Raw genomic sequence first — 25,092 nt, 5'->3', positions numbered from 1 at the left:
GAAATTGAAGTAGTAAAAAGTGACCCTCGCATGTATAATCGTTGATGTTAATATGCATAAACGTTTCACCTTGTATTTCATTTGACATTTCTCTACTTTATTGGCTTCAATAGATTCGCTCTATATTATGTCACCAATGAATTTGAGCTCAGATTCTGATTTCAAGCCTAGAATTGGTATGGAATTTGATAGCTTAGATGATGCTTGGATGTTTTGGGTTCAATACGGAGGAAAAGTTGGATTCGGAGTTCGGAAACATTACTTCAACAAAAGGAAAAAAACTGGTCAAATAACATCGTACAAATATGTTTGTTGTAAGGAAGGTGTGCGTAAAGAAGACAAAAGAGATTTTTTAACGGTCAATCCTCGACTTGAGACTCGAACAAATTGTAAAGTAAGATTGGGGGTGACTTATGTGAATGGTATATACAAAGTAAAGGAGTTTGAAGAAGAGTATAATCATCCCCTCCATCTTCCTGAGACAGTACATATGTTATCTTCTTAGCGGCGCATTACGGAAGTTCGAGCACACGAGATTGATTTAGCAGATGATGTTGGGCTCAATCAGAAATTATCTTTTGATTTGATGGCCAGACAAGCCGGGGGAAGAGATGGAATTGGTTACACTATCTTAGACGCTAAGAATTATCTTCGATCTAAGAGACAAAGAAGCATGGTATATGGTGAAGCCGGTTGTCTAATGAGGTACTTTCAAGATCAGTTGTCTAAAAATCCATCATTTTACCATGCGAACCAAATGGATGTGGAAGAACATATAACTAATGTTTTTTGGGCAGATGCAAGAATGTTGATTGATTATGAGTACTTTGGCGATGTTGTGTCATTGGATACCACATATTGTACAAATCGTGATAATAGACCACTTGCCGTATTCTCCAGTTTCAATCATCATAGAAGAGCTGTCATATTTGGTGCATCACTTTTGTATGATGAAACAACAGCATCATATAAATGGTTGTTTGAAACTTTTTTGGAGGCACACAAACACAAAAGGTCTCTCACTGTCTTCACCGAACAAGATCAAGCTATGGCAAAAGCCTTGCATGAGGTAATGCCGGACACATTTCACGGATTATGCACTTGGCATTTAATGCAAAATGGAATCAAGCATCTGGGAAACCTCATGAAGGAAGGATCGTGTTTCTTGACAGATTTTAAGAAGTGTATGTATGGCTTTGAGGATGAAATCAAGTTTGAAGAGGCTTGGAGCAACTTATTGACACAGTATAATCTTCAAAACAGCACATGGTTGAAGCACATATATGGTGTGAAGACAAAATGGGCACGATGCTATATAAAAGCCTTCACGCTTGGTATGAGAAGCACACAACTTAATGAGAGTGTCAATTCTAGCATCACGAATTGTACGATGCCCAATTTGAACATTGCTCAATTTTTTAAGAATTTTGAGCGGGTTGTGGAGGATAAACGGTATAGTGAACTAAAGTGTGACTTTGAGGCACGCCAAAAGTTACCCAGATTGAGGTTAGAGAACTCCCCCATGTTACGTCAGCTTTCTAAGATCTATACTCCATCAGTGTTTGATTTATTCCAGAATGAGTTTGACTTATTTGCAGCTGCATATGTAAAGCATAAAGATGAAACAGGGTCATTATTTGAATATGTTATTGGGCTAATTGATCATGATAAGGAATTGAGGGTGACCTATGATCCCAATACTAAGATGATTCACTGTAGTTGTCGAAGGTTTGAGATGGTTGGATTAATATGTTGTCATTCTGTGAAAGTGTTTGATGTGTTAGACGTGAAGTTGCTTCCAGAGACTTATATTCTTAAGAGGTGGACTAAAGAAGCTAGAAGTGGTGTAGTACGTGACTATACAGGTAATGTAGTTGAAGAAGATTGTAAATTACAAAGTACTGAGCGGTATCGAAGACTATGCCAAATGCTTATTAGGTTGGCTAATGAAGCTTCTGTGCAGCAATCCACTTTCTCCTTGGTGCATGAGACAATGCATGATCTATACAAAAGGGTGATGGAAATGCGTTCAAGAGATGAGGATCAAGAAAACATTAACAATGTGAATATCTCTTCAAAGATCTCTTCTATAGTAGCATCAAAAGAATTCAAGAAGAAAATTGGTGCAAAAGGTTCGAGATGATTGAAGAGTTGGGTAGAGCTTCAGCCAAAAAGAAGAAAAATAAACCATAAAGTACAAGTATGTATACAAATTATACCTTTATGTATTTGGAAAATAAGTTAATTAAATATATATTTTAATATAACTGTAGGATGTTGGAACACGAGGTACGTTGTATGTTTCTTGTCCAGCAATTCCAGCACCTCATGTGTGCCCCGAAAAGACTACAGTTCCAGCACCTCACGCATGCCCCGAAAGGACTACAAATCATTTGAGTTTCACTGAATTGTTACTGGTATAATTATTTATAGTATAAAGTTTTTGGTGCAATTAGTTGTGATTTATCTCTTACAATATTTTTTTGTGTTGGCACCATTAGATCAAACTTTATATTCTAGTAATGGAACATATTTCAGTGGAACAACCTGGTCAACTACGAAATGGTATGAGATTTAGTTCTATATTCATTGTTTTGTCCCCCTTTTGAAATATAAGCATGCACCATATTTGTTGATCAACTCTAAACACTAGTAATTCAAGATTTAATAATTTGTGTGTATATTTGATTTACATGTTTTGCAGCACTATACAAAGCTCTGAAGGCACATCTAGTGTTAATCACCATTATCGAGATCGAGATGATTGAGATTATATCTCACTGCCCTATACAATGTTTTGGATGCTCATCTCATGCATGCTTTGAATGCCTTACATCAGTGTACAAAGCTTTGGAGGCACCCCCTTATAATATAGTTTTTGATATTAGTAACAATTCATGCCTTTTTGAGCTAGTATTTTTGGATTAGTCTGTTTCAAAGCAAGCATATTTGGATTGTTTATATCTAATTATTTTTGCTAATGTTGCCTTGAACTACTGTTATTTATCTAGCCAAATATATTAGCGGCCTACATGACCTACAATAGATAAAAATTTAATTTTGAATGCAGCCCCAAATTTTTAACTATCCAACTCAATTCTAAATAAGTAATTTCTCTCTTAGCCTTTTCATCAAACAATTAATAGGCTTGTTTTAGCATAAATTTTGGATGAGGTTTCTTTCATGAATTCGATCACCCATTCACACAAAGATTAGGAATGCAAAAATACATACATATTTTATTTCAAGAAATATATTAGCAGCCTACATGGTGTACAATAGATAAAATTTAGTTTTGAATACATCACCGAATTTTTAACTATCCAACTCAATTTTAAATAAATAATTTCTCTTTTAGTCTTTTCATCAAACAATTAATAGACGTATTTTAGCAGAAATTTTGGAATAGGTTCTTTGATTAATTCGGTCATCCTTCATTAACACAAAGACTAGGAATGCAAAATTATACTATTATTCCAAGAAGTATGTGTGCATTATTTATTTGGCTGAAGTTTGCCGTTTCGATAAGTGAAGAGAAAAAGGAGAGAGAAATATTGGAGAAAAGATAGGAGATTTGATTTAAGAATCAAATCAACATATTTTTTATTCCCAGATTTGGTGGAGTGAGAAATTGATCAAACGACGCCGTTTCAACACAGCAGCATCTGCTGTGATTAAATCACAGCAGAGGATCCGCTCCCCCACTAGGGCATCGGCATCCATTGTGGATGCTCTTAGTTGGAGTAATTAAGATCTACGTTTGTATATAGTCCACATGACGCCATGGATTTTAATATATTCCCTGAGGTAGTTAATGATTACTTAATGTTAGTTGGTTAAATAGACGAGTACTTAGATAGCTAGCCCTAGCTATAGCTAGTTCCGTTATATGACTAATAAGATGTTTTGTTAGCATGTATTTAGTGTGGTCCGTAAAAATCTAGTAAGTTTTATTATATAATTTTTTAAATAATAGTCTATAAGTTATATGACTAATAAGATGTCCATAATTTTGATTATAGAAAGATTTGGGTGTGACAAGTGTCGCCAATAATCCAGTATACCCTATATAATTGGTTCATCTTCCTGAATACATATAATGGAATACAAGATCGAAGCTATTAGTACTACTACTTAATTAACAGAATAGGGTTTCTCTAGTTCTCAAAACTTTTACAAGTTCAAGTCTTACCAAAGAGTCCTAGCTTGTAGGTTATCTATAAGGTAGAGATAATTAATCATTAATGAAATAGTACTATCTTTTTGAGGTTTAACATTCACAATTTAAAATCAATAAAATATAATAGAATAATAGATCGTAATCCTCAATAATCATTTTAAATGGATTCATCTAATGAATACGTTGTGAAATAAATTAACATATTAATTAAGAAACATTGATTTTATATTTCATCCGAATATCATCTTTACTAGTAGTAATTTGTTAATGTAAATTGTACTTAGTTTATTTTAGTAAGTTATAAATCTTCCCCGAAGATACCCTCATGTTAAGGAAGAAAATTGCGTAGTGGGATGGACTCTTGCTTGTCTGTTTTATTCATATTGGCACAAAAATGTGTATCCATAAATGTTACTAGCACGTAAGTAGATGTATAGATGTGTTGCGTGCAATATTGGGATTTTTTCATCTCATCATATCGTTTGAAAAATGGAAATAATAGGTCACCACAATTTCATATTTTCATACATGTGCTTGGTGAGAAATCAACAGAAAAATGATTCGAAGGGTGGAAAGAAAAATAATGTTTGCCGCCATTTTAAGTGGAATCTGACCGCAAATTGTGCGGGTCTGAAATTCATGTAGGCCATATATATTGCTAAGAGCACTCCCAATGGTTTCCCTTAAAACTCCCTTATTTCTGCCACATCAGCGCCACATCAGCACCATAATTTATCCCCAGTTTTTAGCCAACTTTTAGCCAACTACTCCAATGGTTTCTCCCTTATTTCTCCCTAACTCAACATTTCATTTTTACATCATCACTAATTTAATTGTTTTATTTTTGTATATAATAAAGCTAGCTAATTTAATTTATAAGACAAAACAAATAATAGTAATAAAGTTCGTTGTATTAAAACACGAGTAAACATTACAACGACGAAAATTAATAAAAAAAAAATAGTACAGGAATGGAAAAAAAAATTCAAAGTAAAAAAATTCAAGGGCGGTGGGCGCGGTTTCTATTTGCCCACAATTCTTCGATCATATCGTGTTGTAGTGCTCGATGGGCCTCCTTTTGGTGTATGTCCATGAACGCCTTGAACCGTTCATGTTCGTTGTACGGTACACCCCGGCGGGCGGACTCAGACTCGGTTGAGACACCGTGACTCGATGATGCAACACTGGTGACGTTGAGGACGCCTTCGTGTTCATCCTCGATGATCATGTTATGCATGATGATGCACGCATACATGATGTCGGCAATATCCCCCTGGTAGTAAAAGCACGTCGGGCCCTTTACCAGTGCAAATCGTGCTTGGAGCACCCCAAACGCCCTCTCCACATCCTTGCGCGCAGACTCTTGCGCTCGGGCAAAATACTTTCTACTATCTCCGATTGGGCATCTGATCGTCTTCAAAAACACAGGTCATTGCGGATAGATGCCGTCAGCCAGGTAGTACCCCATGTTATGCACATTGCCATTGGCCGTGAATTCGATAGAGGGGCCTAACCCGTTGATCCGCTCGTTGAAAAGGGGCGACGAATTGAGAACATTTAGGTCGTTGTTCGACCCGGCTATACCAAAATAAGCATGCCAAATCCAAAGCCGTTGGTCGGCAACGGCTTCAAGAATGATGGTGGGATGCGTACCTTTGTAGCCGGTAGTGAACTGGCCTCGCCACGCGGTTGGGCAGTTCTTCCACTGCCAGTGCATACAGTCGATGCTGCCGAGCATCCCCGGAAAGCCGTGGGTCCTCCAGTGCCAATCCAGCAGGAACTGGCAGTCAGCTGCGTCTGGCGAGCGAAGGTAGTGCCCCCCAAATATCTCTCGCACGCCCTGACAAAAATTCTTCAGGCACTCGTTGCCAGTCGTCTCGCCGCATTGCAGATACTCATCGAACATGTCGGCGGACCCTCCATATGCCAATTGTCGGATGGCAACAGTGCATTTCTGCAGGGGCGATAGACCGAGCTTCCCTGTGGCGTCTCGCTGGAGCTGGAACTCGGGGTAACGCGCGGACAACGCATTAACAATGCGCAGGAAGAGGGAGCGGCGCATTCTGAATTGGCGACGAAATACATCTGCCGGATAACGTGGTTCCTCAGCAAAATAATCGGCGAACAACCGATCGTGCCCACCAGCGTGGTCGGGGTGGATGTATCGGCGCCGCCTGCGGATTGGCCGTTGGGGTGGCTGCTGCATTCGAGCAAGCTCGCTTTGTATGAAACGGGAGATATAGTTGTTGACTGGGTTGTTGGCGAAACCCGCGACATCCCATCCGGTGGGAGCGGGAGGTACCTCCTCTTCGGAAGAAGAATGAGATATCTCCTCGTCGGACCGAGAATGAGAAGATGATTCAGAATTCCTTAAATATAGATGGAGAGAGAAAATAAATGAAGAGAGAAAAGGGATGAGGATGAGGAGAGAATGAAGAGAGAAAAGGGATGAGGATGGGGAGAGAATGAAGAGAAGGTGTGTATTTATAGGGGTGTAAATTAAAAAAAAAATAAAAATAAAAAAAATAAAAAATAAAAAAAACTATTTTTATCGCCGGATTATCGCCCACAGTGGTCGGCGATAATCCGGCGATAAACCGGCGAATTTTCGGGAGCCGGCGTTAATTCGGGAGAATTAGCGCCGGATTATCGCCGATTCCTCCCCATTGCCGGCGATTTCTCGGCGATAATCGGCGAAAAAACGCCGGATTTATCGCCGAGTGCATTGGGAGTGCTCTAAGAAGTAGTAAGAACAAATGTAGTATCTGATTTTAACATAGAGCTTAGATTCCATGACCATTTAATTTATTTTCTACTTGAAAAAATCAATTTGATATCTGATGTATTTGCGACTTGTATTCTAATCGAGTTGGAACTTTATAAACCTAAGAATTTTCAGTTCTAACTCTACACTTTCGGATTTGGAAATAACTCAATTACTGGAGTAAGTTATAAGCTGATAATAAAAATTTAACTTATGGAATAGTATATTTTTATTCTTAAAGATCCCGTATTTATAATGAATAAATATTTACAAAAGTTTCAAGATATACTCATATAACAAATATAATAGGAGTACTATAAAAGATCTAAAACATTCCAAAAAACATGTAAAACGGATGAAAACAAATATTATTGAAGTATTGTTAGTGAGAAATGAATGATTAATCTTATTAGAGAGAAAAAAGTTTTTTAAATTAAAAAGTTTTTATTTTTAAAAGCGGACTAAAATGAAAATAATTTTTTTTTAAAAGAACGGAAAGAGTAGAGCATCAAATTAACGATAAATTATTCAACTTAGTTTGACGTCATAAAGTCAAACTGTCTCATATAAATCTAACATCTTAGAATAACATTTGGCATTTTTTATAATCTAAACAATGTCGCTCAACACGACACCACATCATTTTTCGGTCGCTACATAAAAAACAAATAACATTGACTATTATATAGTACTATAGTATATATAATTTTGCAAAATGTATCAAAAATTAAAATCAGGTACAAATCTTTGACATTAAAAATATGCAAACATAAAGGTACCAATTTAGGCCATCTCCAACCATTTATGCCAAACCCAAACCCACTTTTGAGTATACGTCACACCAAAAAGTAGTCTTACTCCAACCATTTACACCATATTTAAGTTTACACCATTTTTGAGTATTCGTCTAGCAAAATTTTGGAGTAAACACCATATTTAGTGTTATTCCATTGAAAAATCTAAAAATGGGTTTGAGTTTGGTGTACAGTCGGAGAACTTATCTACACCAAAAATGAATTTTAGTGCATGGTTGGAGATGGTCTTTAACCAAACCCTATTGGATGATCAATTCCTTTCTTGTCCAACGTCAAAGTTGTTTCACATGAAAACGTGTTCTTTTAATTTGTTGCCGACATGTGATTTGTCTACTCAAATTTGCAACATACACTATAATTGATTTACATACTTGTTCATTGATAGTTATACATATACATATATTATCCTAATATTGGTAGCATAATTTATTTGGTTTAATTAATGCTTTTGTATGCTGTGAGATGGCCTGGAATCCATAGGAGTATAGGACCATATTGATTATTGACATCGTCCTTAACCAATTTAGCATTTCTTAACTAAATTCAACTTTTCACAGATATTAATTGCTAGGGTTACGGCCCAATATTCATAAGCCTTAAATATCCACAGAATCTAAATTGTGGTTGGTCAAGTGGTGAAATATTTTGGGGAAGTATATATAATTAAAAAGTAGTATTAATTTGTATGAATTTTAATATAGTTTTGGACTTTGGTTTTGCACATGAACTGAAACGTTTCACCTCGAAATACATAAAATTTCAATTGTTTTCTTTTTTTCAATGCTTATCAATTTTCAGTGAATTATCTTTATCATGGCCAGCTGAATGACAAATTAATGTCATTAAAGTGTAGTAGGTATCCATATATACCATTGTGTTTAAGTCATGTAGAGTTTTATGTAAAAATCAATATTTGATAAAAGTTCGTGAATTGGATTAGACACAATCACCTCTATAATTAATTATTCGTGAATCTTATGATAAAATTATGAAATACTAGATCTCAAAATGCAATTAAATGATAGTACTACGAGATTTGATAACTCACTTTGGTAAACTCATCAACTCAAGAAAAAAGAAACAGATTAATTCATAAATGTCTGACAATTTTTTTTGAGGTACATAAATAACTGTACCGATAAGGGAAACCAATAAATACTGTAAATGATTTTAACCTTAAACTTATGAATTTATTTCCTTATTAAATTTAACTGGAACGCAATTCACGTGTTTTTATCTTACTCTCCTTTTTGGATGGCTTACTGTTTACATTTCGATCGAAATTTAAAACAAAATAATTTTTTCATTTATTAAATTAGGTGAACTAAAAAAACGAAAATTAAAACGCCTCATTAAACAATAAGGGGACAATCGTTGCGTTAAAAAAATATGAATAATCAAGGCGGCCAGTTAAATTTTGGAAGGAGCATTGTCGAAACATTCAAAAATCAAAACCTAAGTTATTTCCTTTATAGAGGAAGCTTATGCTTAATTTATTTCTGAATTATAGAAATCTTTCGCAAAATTTTATTTTTTACATGATTAACTGGTATTGAATTTTAAATATAGTAAGGCTCATAAAAACAGAAGTAAATAGAAATAGAAATAGAAATATTACAACTACTGTGGTTCTCAGCTCAAACAATTATCTAAATAATCTCTCGCAGAAAACGAACATGTCCAATTTCTCAACATCAACTTGAACAAAGAGGACTATTCCGTTGCTAGACTATTAAATTATTACGGATGAATCAAACTCCCTTTTCTACTTGGTTGTGCCGTTGGGGAGGCGGCCGGTTGTTCCCAGCGGGTTGAGCTCGTCCCATGCTTCGATCCAGGTCACCATTGCATCTGCCAGCTTTATGAAGTAGTCGTCCACCTTCCCCAGCTTCGCCTTCACCAGCTTGGAGATCTCGATGTAGCATTTCTGCACGGTGGTGCATTCCTTTGGGAGGACGACAGATTGGAAGAACGGGATCAGCTCTTCCTGCCAGTAGATGCCCTTGTATTCCTTCTTGAGATTCACAAACGGATTGCTGGCCTTGCTGTGCCAGATGTATGGCAAGCCGGTCTTCACGCCCCAACCTAAGTGGTCGCAGATCACCTACAACGGACATGATTAATGGCATTGTGCAATGAATGAATTCGAGGCATCACTAATGAAGGGAGTCTACCTTAATGCACCAACCAGCCCACATGTCGTCATAGCGCCCAATGGGCTGGCCGTCTCCCATTAATCCGAAGTACATTGCAGGGCCAATCAACTCACGGTCGAAAGCTAGGTTCATCCCACACATTGGGAACAGAGTTCCCTTTGGAATTGTCATGACTGCATCAACATACCTAAAGACAACATTTATAAGCAAACGTCTCAACAAACATTTATAAGCAGCACGAGAAGATTGAAGGGATCTATACGGCTATACCTGGTGTTCCTCTCGCGTGGCTTGACAAGTTGAGTGGGCGCGTCGTAGTCAGGGATGTTAAGCCAAAGACCGTGAGACACGGCAGTTGACACACCTTCACGGAGACTGAAGGGGTACCCCCGGACAAAGTCTGCACCCTCACGGTAGGGATCATAAAGGGTGTTGAAGAAAAACGGAGATGATGGTGACAGCAGGTTCTTGATGTGCTGCTCGAGTGCGTTGATGTCCTCCCCAGATGGATTTTTGGCAACCTGCACACGAACAAATGAGTTGATATAGATTAGAACTATATCTACCAGATCAATGCTCCGATAACTTAAAACCATTGTAGAGATATACTCCACGCAATCTGTATGATGCTGGTGCCATAGCAATGTACTGATTCGACATATTCAATAGATCAACACAATGTGCAACTAAAGAGATGTAAAAGATGATGAAATAAAAGCGAAGCACTTAAGTTTATTTTCTTTTATTGAGTAGTTACCATCTAGATTAGCAAGGACCATGAAGTTAGAAGAACATAACCTCAAATTGATTTTCTTCACATACATACAAACCAAATTATTCTATTGTACTATCTTAGAATTAACCCCTAAAACCATAATAGCAAGCGTGGTAACTTAAAGTATTTCTCCAAACTTTGATAATTGAATAACAATTAGGCTATCAATATCCTCAATCTGCACTCAGCTAACTGAAATTACAATATTAATCCTAAAAACTGTCAATCTGAGCCATCTGCAAATTTCAATAAACATTTCTTGTAAACATTCAAAAATTTTCTTTACAAAACGAAAGGAAAAACAGGGTAAACAGAGCAGAAAAGCATATGCAGTTTGCCACAATTATAAAAGGTAATTAAAAAAAATCCATCTTCGAAAGCATCCCGCCATTGCAAAGCCAGAACACAAATGTGTAGAAACATACATGTATAAATAGTAAATACACAAGCTCAAAAATCAATAAAAACAAAAGGAATATAATATAGAAAAATGATTGAAATGGCATAATTGGAGAGATAAGAAATGAAAGGGAAGGAGAATCTCACGAAGCAATCGTCATCAATGGTGAAAATGTACTTCTTCTTAGAAACCATGTAGCCGAAGCAGCGGCAAGCGGAATCCTTGAAGGAAATGCAGCTGGCCTTGGGGCCTAGAATCTTATTGATATCGTTCCTATTGTAGAGCTCGTAATCGAAGCCCTCGGGCACCTTGATCGTCTTCGATGGATCGCCGTCCTGCACAATGATCAGATGATACGGCTGGAAAAACGGGCGCCACATCTCCAGGAAATCCAGGTTTCTGATCGTCGGGATCACGATGTCGAGCTCATCCTTGAGCAGCGGCGTCGAGGCTGCCATTGTTGTTGAGATTGGGAAATACTATTTGTTTTGATTTGGGGAAAATTTGAGAAGAGGGAGATGGGATTTGTATGAATGAGGAGCTGACCGATTCGCTAATTATTTATTTTCTCTGTTTTTTATTTCCCTACGTCCAAATACAAAAAAATAAACGAAAATTTCCAAGAATAACAATTAAAATAATTGACAGATTTCGTTAATTTCGAGTAGTTAGTTTTTCTTTGGATTCAACGTGTCAATTGTTTAACTTTATTTTTGAAATTGTGAATAATTATTTAAACTAAAATACCTTGCCAATTAGTCAACAATTATTTTAGATTCACATGTGGAAACAAATTTCGGTAAACACTATTATTCGTTTGGTAAGAGTAACTTTCATATATTTTCTATTTTTGTTACTAGTTTGTAGAGGAGTGGATGAGGATGACATGGGAAATGGAGAAAGAGAGAATGGCGGCAAAAGAAGAGGAGTGATTGGCGAATAATTCAAAGTTAGCCGCCCAATCACCAATGTTGTTCATGAATCCTATGCACTATTTCTTGTTCATATTATTAGTTGTCAAATTACAGAAGAAATTCTGCTCCACAAGACTCTACTATGAATGACCGTACGACACGATGCAGTTAAAATTAAAAAAAATTTAAGTGCATTGTGATAAATGACATCAATTATTTTGGAGCCAAAACGTGGGATGATGCAAAATCGAAAGTCCATGGTTAATAAAACATTCCAACAATAAAAATATACCTAATGTAATTAAGAAAACAATTTGAAAGTTAAAATACCACTACTAATATTTATCCTAACAAAAATGGCACGATTGTAGTATGGAAAACGAAATTGTTTATTTTGACCCATTATATGTGAATATAAATTCAGTTGTAAGCAACAAGCCTAAAACTAATGAAGGCCGTAACAAAGCCCATTTAAATATTTATAAAAAATAAGTGTATTTGTTCAGGCCCATTTACATATTTAGGGCCTCGATACAAAAAAAAAATAATAAAGCGATAATTTGTGTTTTTGATAGTCATGGGCTCAGAAATGGTCGAAGTCGTCGAATAGGAGCATTATTTTGACTATAGCCCTTGGGAAATTTACCAAAGATCCAAATTTCATAAAAAAAAATTAAACAAATGTTAAATATCAAAAGTTTTTAACAAATAAATCCACATCATTCTAAACGTAGATCTCGCAATCCACTAACACTAATTCAACATTTTTTTTAATTAGTTTGTCTTACTTTATCAATTGCGCATTCATTTACAACTTTGTCAATTATTTTGTGGACGGATGTAGCATAACTCTCATGTCACAAGTGTTGAAATTCGAAAATCCTTTCCAAGTGATAAAGTATTCAACTATCTAAATCATCTTCCTAACTCAAATTAAACTTGGGTGATTCGCTACCAAGAGACATGATTTTGGTAAGACTAGCTGTGAGGTTAAAATTTTCTTTAAACTGAAATGCAAAATTCCTAATTATTGGCAATTTGATAAAGTAGGATAGTATGAAAGCAGCGAATGAGGTGATGACACGTGGAAGAAATTATATTCGTAGCAGTAGCAGCTCCACGAGAATTAATTTGAACCACTGAAATTGATAAATATGCAGATTTGTTTAGTCGAAAGGAGAAAAAGAAGAAAAGAGAGGTGATGGTGAAGATGATGGCTGCCGCAGCTATCCCATATTCACCTCTTCTTCTCAAATCCATGGCTTCCCGGAAGCCCATTTCTTTTGCTGCCAAAACTGTCACCTCTAAAAAGGTCCCTCTCTTTCTTGTGTTCTTGATTCATTGTTTATTTTGATGGATTGATTTATTTTGAGTTTAATTACATATTTTATCAATCTATCTTATCACTCAAAGTAAACGCGCCCAATGCAGGGTACAACGGGGTCGAAGCCGAAGCTGCTGACACGGGTGGAGCAGCTACGGCTCCTCAGCAAGGCGGAGAAGGCGGGGCTGCTGTCGGCGGCCGAGAAGTCGGGGCTGTCGCTGTCGGCAATCGAGAGGCTCGGGCTACTGTCGAAAGCGGAGGAATTTGGGGTTCTCTCGGCAGCCACGAACCCCGGGACGGCGACAGGGCTTCTTAACATCAGCTTGAGTTTGTTGGTTTTGGGACCTGCATTTGTTTTCTTAGTGCCAGAGGACTACCCTTGGGAAATAGGCCTTCAGGTTGCGGTTGCTCTGCTTTCTATAGTTGGTGGCTCTGCTGCTTTTGCTGCATCAAATCTTGTATCCACTTTGCAGAAATCTAGTTAGACTTCTTTTCCTCAAACATTTGCTCAGCTTTGCACAATTTCATGGCAATGTAAGGACACAAATTCCCATACTAGTACATGATTTAGAGATGTGTATCTATAATGAATGCTAAGATTGCCATTTCAAATGAAGTACACATAAGAATCTATGACTTGTTAATGCATCATAAAGACTTTATCCCCAAGTTCTTGCCAAGGCTCACAACAATAATCAAACATTTTTTCCAACTCCATATACTGACTGATACAAACTACAACCAATGAATCAGATTTTTAATCATTACAACTCTGTTTCTATATAAAGAAAGAACATTTAGCTACAAAATGAAAAGGGGCATCATAAAAGCTGTTTCAATGAAATGAAAAAAATGCAATTTTCATGTGCTCTTTTGTTTAGTAAACACTACTACAAAATGGGCAAATCAAATGTCATACATTCAATACATAATTGAATCAACTAAGAATCATTCTCAATATCAGAATCAGATGTAGAGTCTGCATCCGAATGCAACAGCAAAGGATTCACTCTGTTTGTATTTGCTTCCAAAGGCGGAAGCCCTTCATCATCATCATCGGTCGAACATTCATCATCATTCAAACATACATCTACTTGATTGGGGGTACCTTGCGCTGAGCTCTCCTGAGACGAGGATCTGAAAATCTCTGGCCATTCAGAGGATTTTTGGAGCAGACGAACTTGATCGTGGTAAAGCACTTGAGTGAGGATGCCAGCCACCTTTCTGCCAGATTCAATGGCCTCCTCTCTCCCACTTTCATCTACAACGACGAAGTTCCCTCGCTTGATCCACATACTTTTCTGGAATTTTGCTGGAAATATTGCTAGTAGATGTTGCCCTTTTGCATCCATTACCTACAAAAATGGAATGAATCAGTAAAATAAACTTCCATCTGAAAAGTAGAGACAGAGTTCAAGATTTCCACCTCAATCAGATTAGAGCCCCTCAAATCGACAACCTGCATTATGTTTTGCCCTTGTTGAAGCGCCATCATCTCTGCCTCAACAGCCCTCTTGAGATTCTTCCTTCCCCCTTTCATGTTCTGTGCTGCACACAATTTCAGTAATAACTTCGTCAATTTCTATACATAGATGAATAATTGCAGACATCAATGTGATAATTACAATGCGGCATATTTGATAGTATTTCAATTCCATTTAACCAGTATCCAAGATCATCTAATTCATCCTAGGGCAAATTGTTATGAATGAGAATCAGAGTAATGATGCAAATGCTCAAATTGATAATCTCTACCATCACCAACGTAACTGAATCAAACACAACAATTGCGGTGTGTTAAACTGAGAGCGAATAAGTTGCTAAAACATATATTTATTGTGCAGGATTAGAGGTTTTAGTCGAGATTACCAGCTAAAATGCAGAAATTTCAATAGCCGTATTAGTAATTCAGCACATACACGCCTGCGGAGCAATATACAGAGAAAGAAGATGACGAGAGCGAGGCTAAAACTTACTGGCGCGGCGGCGATGCCGAACAGAATCGACGGCGGCGGTGAATCGTCGGAATGAGATTTTATGGTCGTCCGAATTGGGTTTTAGGGTATAGTACCGGAATAAATCCCCTCTAGGATATAGGAGGAAAATGTTTTATACTGGTAATATAAAATCAAAAAACCAATATTCACGCCTACGTGGCTATCACCAATATGTTTTTATTTATCTATATTTTTAATAATACAAATCACTTTATAATAACATAAATAGGAGTACTAGTAATTATTTTTATACCATTATCATATCCCAATTAAAATTTACATACTCCATTTCAAAATGTAATAGTAATAAAAAAACAAATTATTAACATATTCAATTATTTATACTAAATTCATACTACTAGTTTACTGTAATTATCACAGTAATTTTACTATAACTATTTACACAAAACTATAAAAAAAATTATATTTACGTACTTAAAAAAAGTCTCAAAAGGTGATTTGATTTGTTATAAGTAATATAAAGGGATATTACTCAGTGCACTTAAATTCATAAATTTTAGCCAAAATTTAATATTTGCTACGAACTTGAAAATTGGACTGATATATCATAAATTTTACATTCTGGTTTCATCCAACCTAATCCAAATAGAATATCTTTGATAAAAAAAAAAACTTATTTTATATGAATAACCGTAAAATATTTATGGTATTTTAGATCACTTTTTAGGTTCGTAGCAAGTTGAATAAAAGTCACGTAAAAAATCATGTTGATTTAAGTAGTAGTAAGTATGATTATAAAATGAAAATAAATTAGTTCGTACGGTGATGATAGGATTTTACCTATCAAAGGAGTTATTTGAGAGAACTAAGCGTGAATTGAAAGAGATTGGAGAGTAATCAGTTTCTCCAAGAGGGAGAACCGTAGTGAGAGTAATAAATATTAATTTAATTGTTATAAAAAGATCTCAACTAGGGAAGTAAATAAAAAACAAATCAAATCTTAACCACCAGATAAAGTAAATAAAATCATAGAAACTATATAATACTAAAATATAAATAAACTAAATAATTGATCTACGGTAGAAAATAATAAATCAAAAGTAAAATTTATAATATTTTAGATCAATTTTAAAATTAAAAAGAAATACCAAAAATTGACCAAAATTTACAATGTTACGGACCAATATCTCTAATATTAACCTAAAAATATATACTGCATTTTGATCTCCAATTGGAATAACTCTCTCCCCATTTTAAATTTTGAAATACCCTTGAGATGATCTGATCATCTAGTATTGCACAATCAATAGCATATAATGAATTTACTTTTCAACTACTCAACAAACTCGATTATTTGGTATAGTATTATTATATGGTATCATTCTCTAATTGAAAGTCGGGAAACTCAATTGGTCATAGAAATTAGAAAGTTATGAAACTCATAATCGCTGATATTGATTGGATAACCAATTCAATTAATCGAACATACGATGACCTATCAAATAAAGAAGCTTAAAATTAGAGCCAATATTGCACACCCGACAAAATAGCAAGCCAATAACGTAATAAAACAAAGCAATAAAAAAATTTTGAATAATGAAACTTCAGTTTTTATCGATTTTCACTTATTGATCATCATAAACAAAAGTATGATTTTTTAAATATCAAAATCATTAAAGATAGGCAACTTAGGTTGATTGCAGCCGAATATCGATATGATAAGGAACGCACAAAAATATACTAGTATATTAACGTCACATTAACTTTATGATAGTAGTAGGTGAGTGTTATATTGCTAATTCAATACTTAATTACTAACTATAATTAAACAATAACTAAATAATAGTCATTAGATATTCAAACTAAAGGCCTAGATCATCAATCCCGAAATGTTAATACAATCAATAAAAAACGTCAATAAAGGTATTAAAGTCAATTTACAATAAATTAGTTGTAACTAACTTTTGAAAAATATCTCATAACTTTAAAACGCATATAAATTTCTCGATTTAAATTATTTTTCGTACAACATATATCAAAAAGATAATTTCATAAGGATTCTAACCAGATCTCACTTGCATATGTTTCGACATCAAAATTTGAAAAAAAAATCAATTTTTTTTTATTTTTTCGTACAGCACAAATGTCAGCATAGTATATAAAATATGTCAATATAATACATGTAGATTGTCAATATAAGCAATGTGTTAACATTCTCAAAGCATTGTGTGGACATTCTCAAAACATTGTGTTGATATTTTCGAAACACTATATTGACATTTTCATCCAAAACCCTAATTTGGTAGTTTTTTTGTTTTTTTGATTTATTAATAAATATGAAAATTACATGTGGCAAATTGTAGACCACAAATTTTCTAAAATCATATGGTCTTAAATTAATTATAGTTAGCAATTAAATTATGTGTTAGTAATTGATCACTCCCAGTAGTAGTATATTTAGTGATAGTACAATACTATATAAAAAGGTTGAATAAACTCTTATCACCTTACCTCTAGGGCATGTTTGGTTGCCAGGATTCTGTCTGGAAAAGTAATCTGATTCCTTACATTTTAAATTCCTATGTTTGTTTCGGTTTTTTAATTAATCTGGGAAAGTAATCAGAATCATGGAATAAGGAAAGTTAGTACAACTTTCCAGGATTCAGAATCCTAGCTAGCTTTTCTTAGGTATTCATTTTAAAATAATGCAATCCTAGCTTCTAAGATTCTTACATATATAATGCAATATATTATTATTATTATTATTAAATACAATATTTTAAAAATAGTTTAAAATTATAAATCATACTTAATTTCAGTATAATAAATAACTATAATTAAATTTATCATAATTATAACTATATTAATATTTAGATATAATTATTATTATCGTAATAGTAATTAATAATTTATTAAATAATTAAAATATAATTATAATATAAATGATATAATAATATTAAATAATTATTACTATTATTTCATAAAATCATAGTGAAATTTAAATTATAAAATTTATTTAATTATAATATCCGTAAATATTATAATAATATTATAATTATAATAATAATATTAATATTTATTATTATAATCATTTATGATTATAATACACCATATAACTATAATGATAATTATATAATTATATATTATGATGGATGATCCATATTTAAACTATCCATCGTAATAATAAATATAATAATATAATTATTATCATTTGTAATTAATAATTTATTAAATATTTTATATTATTTTTTAAAAATAAAAAATAATAAGTAATTTATTTTTAGTTTGGTGTTTAGATCAAATATAAAATTTTGACATTTTTCAAATACTGGAAAGTAAAGCTATTAGGAATTATATTTCCAAGATTCATTTTCTCGAAAATCATTTTTCTTTTCAATTTTACTTTTCCATCGTTCAAACATGGCTCTGATGTATTCTACGTAAATGTGTAACCCTTAAAAAACGTCCATTTATTATTTGATTTAATAATTTACGCGTTCCAAGTTTGAAATCAATCATTAAAACATAATTTATCGTGACAAAATTCCGTGCGTAATAATTTATCGTGTTTCGTGACAAAGTAATTCTTAGCGGTGCCACTTTAATTTTTCTACGTGGTTTTATGTCAAAATCAAGACTCAGACAACATTATTTAATGAAAGAAATGTGATTGTTTTAAAATATTATTGTGATATTTTTAATGAAGAACTTCGGCACTAATGGGCTGTAATATTGTGTCTTTATTATATCAACGTCGGCACGATTACATTACCGACAGTCTTATTGAGTTAAATTAATATTGAAACATGGAAATATCCAATTTGAAAATTTTAGTAAAACTGGTTTAAAATAGATTAGCTACAATGTGAATATTTAATAAATAAATAAATAAGTAGTATTCTTTTAAGAAAGAAATGGTACTAATGAGAGAAAAATATTTTATGACCGATCAAGTAGATAACAATATTATTTGAAATAATAGTTTGCACATAAAATTAGTGTTTTCAATTTAAGCGAGTTTTGTTTTTAAGTCTTTATCTTTTTTTCTCCTTTAAAATTAAAAAATCTTATTAACGGTAATGTATTCAAATGGATAGTGGTGTATCCTTTAAATACTCCAACGTATGTAGCGTTTGTTCACTACTCTTCTACTTCTCTCTGCGCCTCTCTCTACAGTAGTTTGTTACTTCGCCGTAGATCTGAATTCGATCTAGGTTAGTCGACCTTCTGCTTCTCTCTTCCTGTTTTATTTTCTGGTATGCTTCCTTCAATTGTATTTGCTGGAATTTCGTTTTTTTCTGCTTCCTATTTCCAGATCTACCGTTTTGCTTCCGATTTTCATGTGTAAACAACATTTCTGGTAACCGATCATTTTCTTTTGAATACAGTATGTTATTGTTGCTCATCGTTTAGGTGCTCTATTGTTCATTTATTTTATCACTACTGTTTTCATCATTATTTCGGTTTTTCGCTTTTGATTTTGATTTTTTTGGTGGATCTCTTTCAATCAACAGTAATAATGCATTTATTAATGATTGTGAATCTGTGATTATTATACTTAGTTGCTAAGTTGATTTTGCGGAAGGAATAAAATTGCTGACTACTGTTTTATGGAAAAGCAGATGCAAAATCATTTTATTACTACTATCTTAAAAATTGAAGTTTTAGGAATAAACAAGGGTTTTAATGATTGGAGTTCGAATTGCAGATTTTGGATCAATTCTGATGGGGTCCTTATCGTTATTAGAAATCCACAAGCTTAGCAAATTTTAGAGTGTGAGAGAAAATGAATTATGTCTAACCGAATGAAAACTTGTATTGTTGCTTCATTTATTTATTTTTCCTGTTAATGTACTGAATGTTGAATCCTGTGATCAAAATTGATATGGAACTGATCGAATATTTGAATCCCAGCCGGTTGCTTGGTATAATTCAGGATTTTTAAGAGATAATGGGTCGTGGAGTGAGCAGCGGTGGAGGTCAAAGTTCTCTGGGATACCTATTTGGTGGCAATGAAGCTCCTGCGCCAAGACCGGCTGCAACTAATGTGGAGGCTCCTCCGAGGAATTCAGCTCCACCGGCAAGTGCAGTGGTTGCAGACAAGTCATCTGCTGTTGCACCATCTGGTGGGGATGCTCCCAAGCAGATTCCAGCTGGCATACAGGGCAGCCAGAGTAACAACAACTATTTCCGCGCAGATGGCCAGAACACCGGCAACTTCCTCACGGTATATATCTATATGTTGTGTGGTTCATTTAAGTTGTTTCATTAGGCTTCACCGGCAAATATATTCACTATTCCTGACCCTGGGTTTCCTGTTTTCCCTGGGATTATATGCTTGTCATCTATCAATGTTTTATTATGGTTGTTAGCTTGTTGCTTAAGTGATTCAAGCCTATAACCTTAGTTCATATGAGTATATGACAGATTCCATCTTTAGAGGCTTTCCAAATACAATTATCTAATCACACCTTCTGTGGATTTATTATTGCACTGGCATTTTGTTGCTTCCTACATTTGATTTTGATGCAATTGGTATAGTAGTAGATGGTTGTGATTCTCTTGATGTAATTTGTGCCTTTAGAGTTTTTCATCAAAATGATGCGCAAGAAATTTTGTTTGACAGGATCGACCATCCACCAAAGTCCATGCTGCCCCGGGAGGTGGATCTTCCCTAGGATACCTTTTTGGAGATGGCAAGTAGAATCTTCATACCTCTTCCAATTCGAAGATGAAGTTATGTTTGCTGTGTTTCCCTCTGAAGTGGGGGGGCCGACATCTAGAGTAGCTTCAGACATTGTGAATTGTAATACTACTGTATATGTTATTTTGTTTTCCTAAATCGAGCATTGCTTCCCTTGCTCCTCGAGTCAATTCAAGAAGCCACTTGCTGCTGTCTGGATGCAGATTATTAATTGTAATAATTTGCTTTTTTCATACCGCAATGTCTATTTTGGTGATATTTTTTTACTACTGTTATTCTTGTGAGTTTGCCAGTCACCAAGGTTTAATCCACATTGAGACGAAGTTGTGTTATAAAATTCAATGTAAAATATTACTCCACTATATGAAGACTATATTAGAAGAAAATCCATGCAACTGTGAGTAGTTACACTCCTTGGCAATTCAACGTATTTTCATAACACATTGCTTGAAGTTACAAGAAAAACAATGTTCGAAGCCTCGAAGCTGGTTGACAAGCATGAAATCTTGACTTGGGTATATTTTAAATCGACATTTTATTTTCATTTTTAACTTTTTATTAACAACTTACATGTGATTCAAACCTTCAATCTGTTGATCGGAAGGAAATGTCTTCGTACTAACTAATTGCTATTCGTTGTTATTTTTATTTGAACTTAGGTGCAATATAGTTTTGCACCCTTTTCATCTCTAAAATTGATATTGGCTTAGAATTTTGATTTCTTGTTTTTCCTTTCTCGACTCTCGTAAAACAAACACCACTTAAAAAGAAATAAATCGAACGACTAGGGTGGAGTTGCAAACCCTAGGATATTTTTGGATGGGGAAATAAATCCAAAGAAAAAAATATTTTTCAAAAATAAATACTACTAGTCGAAAGTGACTACTAGTACTCCTTATTTATCCTTCCTTTGTAGGTGTTACTTTTATGAAAAATTATTCAAGTAGTATATTATTATCCCTAAATGGTCCCTAACTAGTATTCTTTGATATTATCCCTAAATAGTCCGGTAATAAATTATTTAAATTAGTATTTGATTGCAGCTCGAGAAAGAGAGACAAAACGAATTTGTAAGATTTTGAACCGGTCCGGTTCAGTATGTCAACAAACTCCAAAATTCCAAACCGTTTCTCTCTCAATCTCAGTAGTCAAACCAAAACCCGCCCCAAAACCCTTTCTTCTTCTTCTGCCGCCGCCGCTTCCAGTAATCTGCAGCGAGGTAAGGTTTAACTGAATTGAAAGCACAATTTGAGCCAGTTTTTCAATTTGTGATTCTCTTCACCATATTGTTCTTGTGCTGGTAAATGTTTTTTTGTATTAGCTGTAGAAGCAAATTGAAATATAGTAGTATTTAGAAAGCTAGATACATATTTTCAAGCTATTTGCCTCATAGATGAATTCAGCAATGAATTATTATTAATTTCAAGTTAAACGAGCTTGAGCACAAATATGGTGTAAACTTTTTCTCAGATTTTGCAATCGTCTGTTGATTCTTGGGATTGTACTTTAACTTATGGATTTGTAAGTTTGAAATGTTTTTTTAGGATTGCAATTGATTAGTTAAACAGTTAAGAGTTGATATGAGGTCTTTGGCATCTCAGTTTACAATTACATCCAGAAACTAAGTGAACTTTATTTGATCATAATCATAGTTTCGTTTAGATTCTTTGATATGGAAGAAACAAATTCAAATTTAACTACAGAGTCTTACTGTTTGCATTTTGTTTAATGCAAAATTTCTGTATTGACACTGGAGTTGCTGAAATTTAGATGGAGTTAGAGGGAAAAGATGGATCCTTGGTTTTGATCAAGCAGGGCGCCGAGGCTGTAAGTTGAATCTCAAACCTTGTTAAAATGATTGTTGCATCTTGTTAGTTTCTCTTGCTGTATGTTAATCTCAAGATTCTATGTTTTTTTTTTCTTCCAGAGGGTGTTTGAGTCTACTTTTGTTGGTAGAAGGTCTGTTGTTAAGGAACGGTTTTCAAAAAAGTATCGGCATCCGTTGCTGGACTCAAAGCTGACTCTCAAACGTCTTAATGCGGTTAGTCTTCTAATAAGAGATCACATTGTAGCACTCAATTCCTTTGCTATTTGCTTGACTCTCGCTCAATCCTTGAGCAGGAAGCTCGGTGCTTGACAAAAGCTAGAAAGCTTGGGGTCTCGACTCCAGCCCTCTATGCTGTTGATCCTGTGCTACATGCTCTCACATTTGAGTATGTTGAAGGTCCTGCTGTGAAAGACATATTGCTGGACTTTGGTTTGCACGGTATTGTTGAAGAACGATTAGATGATATCGCTGCACAGATCGGTGATGCCATTGGGAAACTACATGATGGTGGCCTGATCCATGGTGATTTGACAACATCAAACATGTTAGTTCATATCGGTACTAATAAGTTGGTAGGTCACTACTTTTTCTTTTTTGGGTGTGCATATATTTTGTGGTATACTTTCCATCTTGTTTATTTTGCTAACTTTGTTTTTCAATGAATTTGCTGAATTTGTATATTACCAAAGACACTCATCGATTTCGGTCTAAGCTTCACTTCAACACTTCCAGAAGATAAAGCTGTGGATCTTTATGTTCTTGAACGAGCATTGCTATCTATGCACTCTTCATGCGGGAATGTGGTAAGCAGTCATTGTTTTCAATAAGAGAGTTAGTGTTAAGAAATGACCTGAAGCATTAGACCAAATATTTGTGTTCTATGCCATTGTTCTTTTAGCTGGGAAAAGTTCTCCTAGATACATTTGGCTATTTTATACGGAACATGCAATTTGATTTCTCCTCAGCAGTGAAAATGGTACTATTTCATAGTAAGAAATTGTTGTGTGACTGTGCTGCAGAGCACTTCTTTTGTTACTAAACTTTGCAAAATCAAGTTTCCTATGTAGTGATCATTGAGAAAACGAAAATGTGAATTAATGTTGCCAATTTCTATTTCATCGTCTCTTCTAGATGGACCGTATCCTTGCTGCATACAGGAAATCCTCGAAGCAGTGGTCTGCAACCTTGAACAAGCTAGCTCAAGGTACCAATTAAATCAAGCTCTGGATTCTCGTATCTTTTGCTTCTCAAAAAGCAATATTTGATAGATTATATATTTTCTGATTTCAGTACGACAAAGAGGAAGAAAACGCACAATGATTGGATGAGCTCTTCGCCCTTCTCTCGGACCAGGTAAGAGTTGTAACTATTCTGTTCATAATGAATTGGTATAATTGATTAGTGGGAATTCGAATGCAATATTTGATTTTATCTTCTCTTAAGTTCTTCTCGATTGTTCTATCTTTAAATACCATGGAAGCATACGGGTTATGTGAAAGTCCTTTGTGATTTTGGTGTGCAGTGCTATCATAAATCGTTGGTTAAAAAGGATTTGAAGGAACAGCAGAAGCTATCTGGGCTTTACGTTTCTGGTATACTTATGATTATTATGGGTATGAGTTGATGTTCGAAACTGAAGGCAAAGACATAAATGTATTATTGGCATGTAAGTTTAGATTGGAAAATTGTAATTACCATTTTATTTAAACTGATGCATAATTTTTGTCCTGTACTATTTCCTTATCATCTTTTGCATGATTGGAAAAAATTCGGTTAAAATATTGATTTTGATTCAGAAAATTAAGTCAAAAGATAGTGTAAAATATTAGAGTGTTAAATAAAGCTTTTAAGATAAATAATGTGAAAAAGCTTGAAATTGTTTGTTTTTTGGATCTTTTCATGACAGCAATATCTCACCCAAAAATGAGCAATATCTCACCCAAAAATTAAAATCACCAATGAATAGGTTAGTGGTTGAACTATTGATGAGTCATAATTGAAGTAAACACCATATAATAATCTTGCTATGGCGCGCCGCCCCTATAGTGGATGCTCTTACAAATCTGAATATATTATGTAAAAGGGAAACTGAACACGCCTAAATGAAGAAGTATTGATAATTTCAGTTATGATACAGTTGTTTACTGTATTTGTTTATGTTTCCATACTCTTTACAAAGATTTAAAATTTCCTAAAAGAAGAGGATAATTTACATGAACATTGATTATGACCGGGTGACAGTTAGATAACCATTTTCTGAAAAAAGTGAATTTG

At 34.4% G+C, this 25,092-nt stretch overlaps 5 protein-coding genes and 1 pseudogene across 11 annotated transcripts; 4 read left to right on the top strand and 2 right to left on the bottom strand.

The window, feature by feature from the left end:
* Positions 1-136: 136 nt before the first annotated feature.
* LOC125221348 (protein FAR1-RELATED SEQUENCE 5-like) lies at positions 137-2,571 on the top strand (annotated as a pseudogene).
* Positions 2,572-9,334: 6,763 nt separating this feature from the next.
* LOC125187110 (UDP-arabinopyranose mutase 1) lies at positions 9,335-11,648 on the bottom strand. Its single transcript, XM_048083632.2, has 4 exons — positions 11,237-11,648; positions 10,186-10,436; positions 9,934-10,102; positions 9,335-9,863 (listed from the first exon to the last, which is right to left on the bottom strand). The coding sequence occupies exons 1-4, from the start codon at positions 11,546-11,548 to the stop codon at positions 9,525-9,527; spliced, it is 1,071 nt and encodes a 356-aa protein (XP_047939589.1). The 5' UTR covers positions 11,549-11,648; the 3' UTR covers positions 9,335-9,524.
* A 1,508-nt stretch (positions 11,649-13,156) lies between these two features.
* LOC125187923 (wiskott-aldrich syndrome family protein, putative (DUF1118)) lies at positions 13,157-13,959 on the top strand. The gene is made up of 2 exons (XM_048084586.2): positions 13,157-13,316; positions 13,436-13,959. The coding sequence occupies exons 1-2, from the start codon at positions 13,206-13,208 to the stop codon at positions 13,811-13,813; spliced, it is 489 nt and encodes a 162-aa protein (XP_047940543.1). The 5' UTR covers positions 13,157-13,205; the 3' UTR covers positions 13,814-13,959.
* A 208-nt stretch (positions 13,960-14,167) lies between these two features.
* On the bottom strand, positions 14,168-15,408 carry LOC125187922 (uncharacterized). 3 transcript variants are annotated; one of them, XM_048084584.2, is made up of 3 exons: positions 15,305-15,408; positions 14,755-14,871; positions 14,168-14,683 (listed from the first exon to the last, which is right to left on the bottom strand). In XM_048084584.2, the coding sequence occupies exons 2-3, from the start codon at positions 14,866-14,868 to the stop codon at positions 14,270-14,272; spliced, it is 528 nt and encodes a 175-aa protein (XP_047940541.1). In that variant the 5' UTR covers positions 14,869-14,871; positions 15,305-15,408; the 3' UTR covers positions 14,168-14,269. The 3 variants fall into 3 exon arrangements, with proteins under 3 accessions (XP_047940541.1, XP_047940540.1, XP_047940542.1); XM_048084583.2 differs by having other exon boundaries at positions 14,755-14,876; positions 15,305-15,390; XM_048084585.2 differs by having other exon boundaries at positions 14,755-14,876; positions 15,198-15,322.
* Positions 15,409-19,342: 3,934 nt separating this feature from the next.
* Positions 19,343-21,223, top strand: LOC125187924 (protein SPIRAL1-like 1). 4 transcript variants are annotated; one of them, XM_048084589.2, is made up of 4 exons: positions 19,438-19,500; positions 19,602-19,646; positions 20,201-20,513; positions 20,913-21,223. In XM_048084589.2, the coding sequence occupies exons 3-4, from the start codon at positions 20,238-20,240 to the stop codon at positions 20,988-20,990; spliced, it is 354 nt and encodes a 117-aa protein (XP_047940546.1). In that variant the 5' UTR covers positions 19,438-19,500; positions 19,602-19,646; positions 20,201-20,237; the 3' UTR covers positions 20,991-21,223. The 4 variants fall into 4 exon arrangements, with proteins under 4 accessions (XP_047940544.1, XP_047940545.1, XP_047940546.1 ...); XM_048084587.2 differs by lacking the exon at positions 19,602-19,646 and having other exon boundaries at positions 19,343-19,500; XM_048084588.2 differs by lacking the exon at positions 19,602-19,646 and having other exon boundaries at positions 19,370-19,500; positions 20,223-20,513.
* An 864-nt stretch (positions 21,224-22,087) lies between these two features.
* On the top strand, positions 22,088-24,546 carry LOC125190275 (uncharacterized). 2 transcript variants are annotated; one of them, XM_089058469.1, is made up of 8 exons: positions 22,088-22,209; positions 22,761-22,817; positions 22,918-23,031; positions 23,112-23,390; positions 23,508-23,621; positions 23,950-24,022; positions 24,109-24,171; positions 24,341-24,546. In XM_089058469.1, exons 2-7 carry the CDS (start codon positions 22,761-22,763, stop codon positions 24,144-24,146), a joined length of 675 nt encoding a protein of 224 aa, XP_088914595.1. In that variant the 5' UTR covers positions 22,088-22,209; the 3' UTR covers positions 24,147-24,171; positions 24,341-24,546. The 2 variants fall into 2 exon arrangements, with proteins under 2 accessions (XP_088914595.1, XP_088914596.1); XM_089058470.1 differs by having other exon boundaries at positions 22,125-22,209; positions 22,747-22,817.
* The last annotated feature ends 546 nt before the right edge of the window (positions 24,547-25,092 follow it).

The sequence above is a fragment of the Salvia hispanica genome, chromosome 5 (genome assembly GCF_029641045.1).
Source record: "Salvia hispanica isolate PSC_SH4W2 chromosome 5, Shi_PSC_v1, whole genome shotgun sequence".
NCBI lineage: Eukaryota > Viridiplantae > Streptophyta > Magnoliopsida > Lamiales > Lamiaceae > Salvia > Salvia hispanica.
This window is presented reverse-complemented; position numbering and strand designations above follow the sequence as displayed.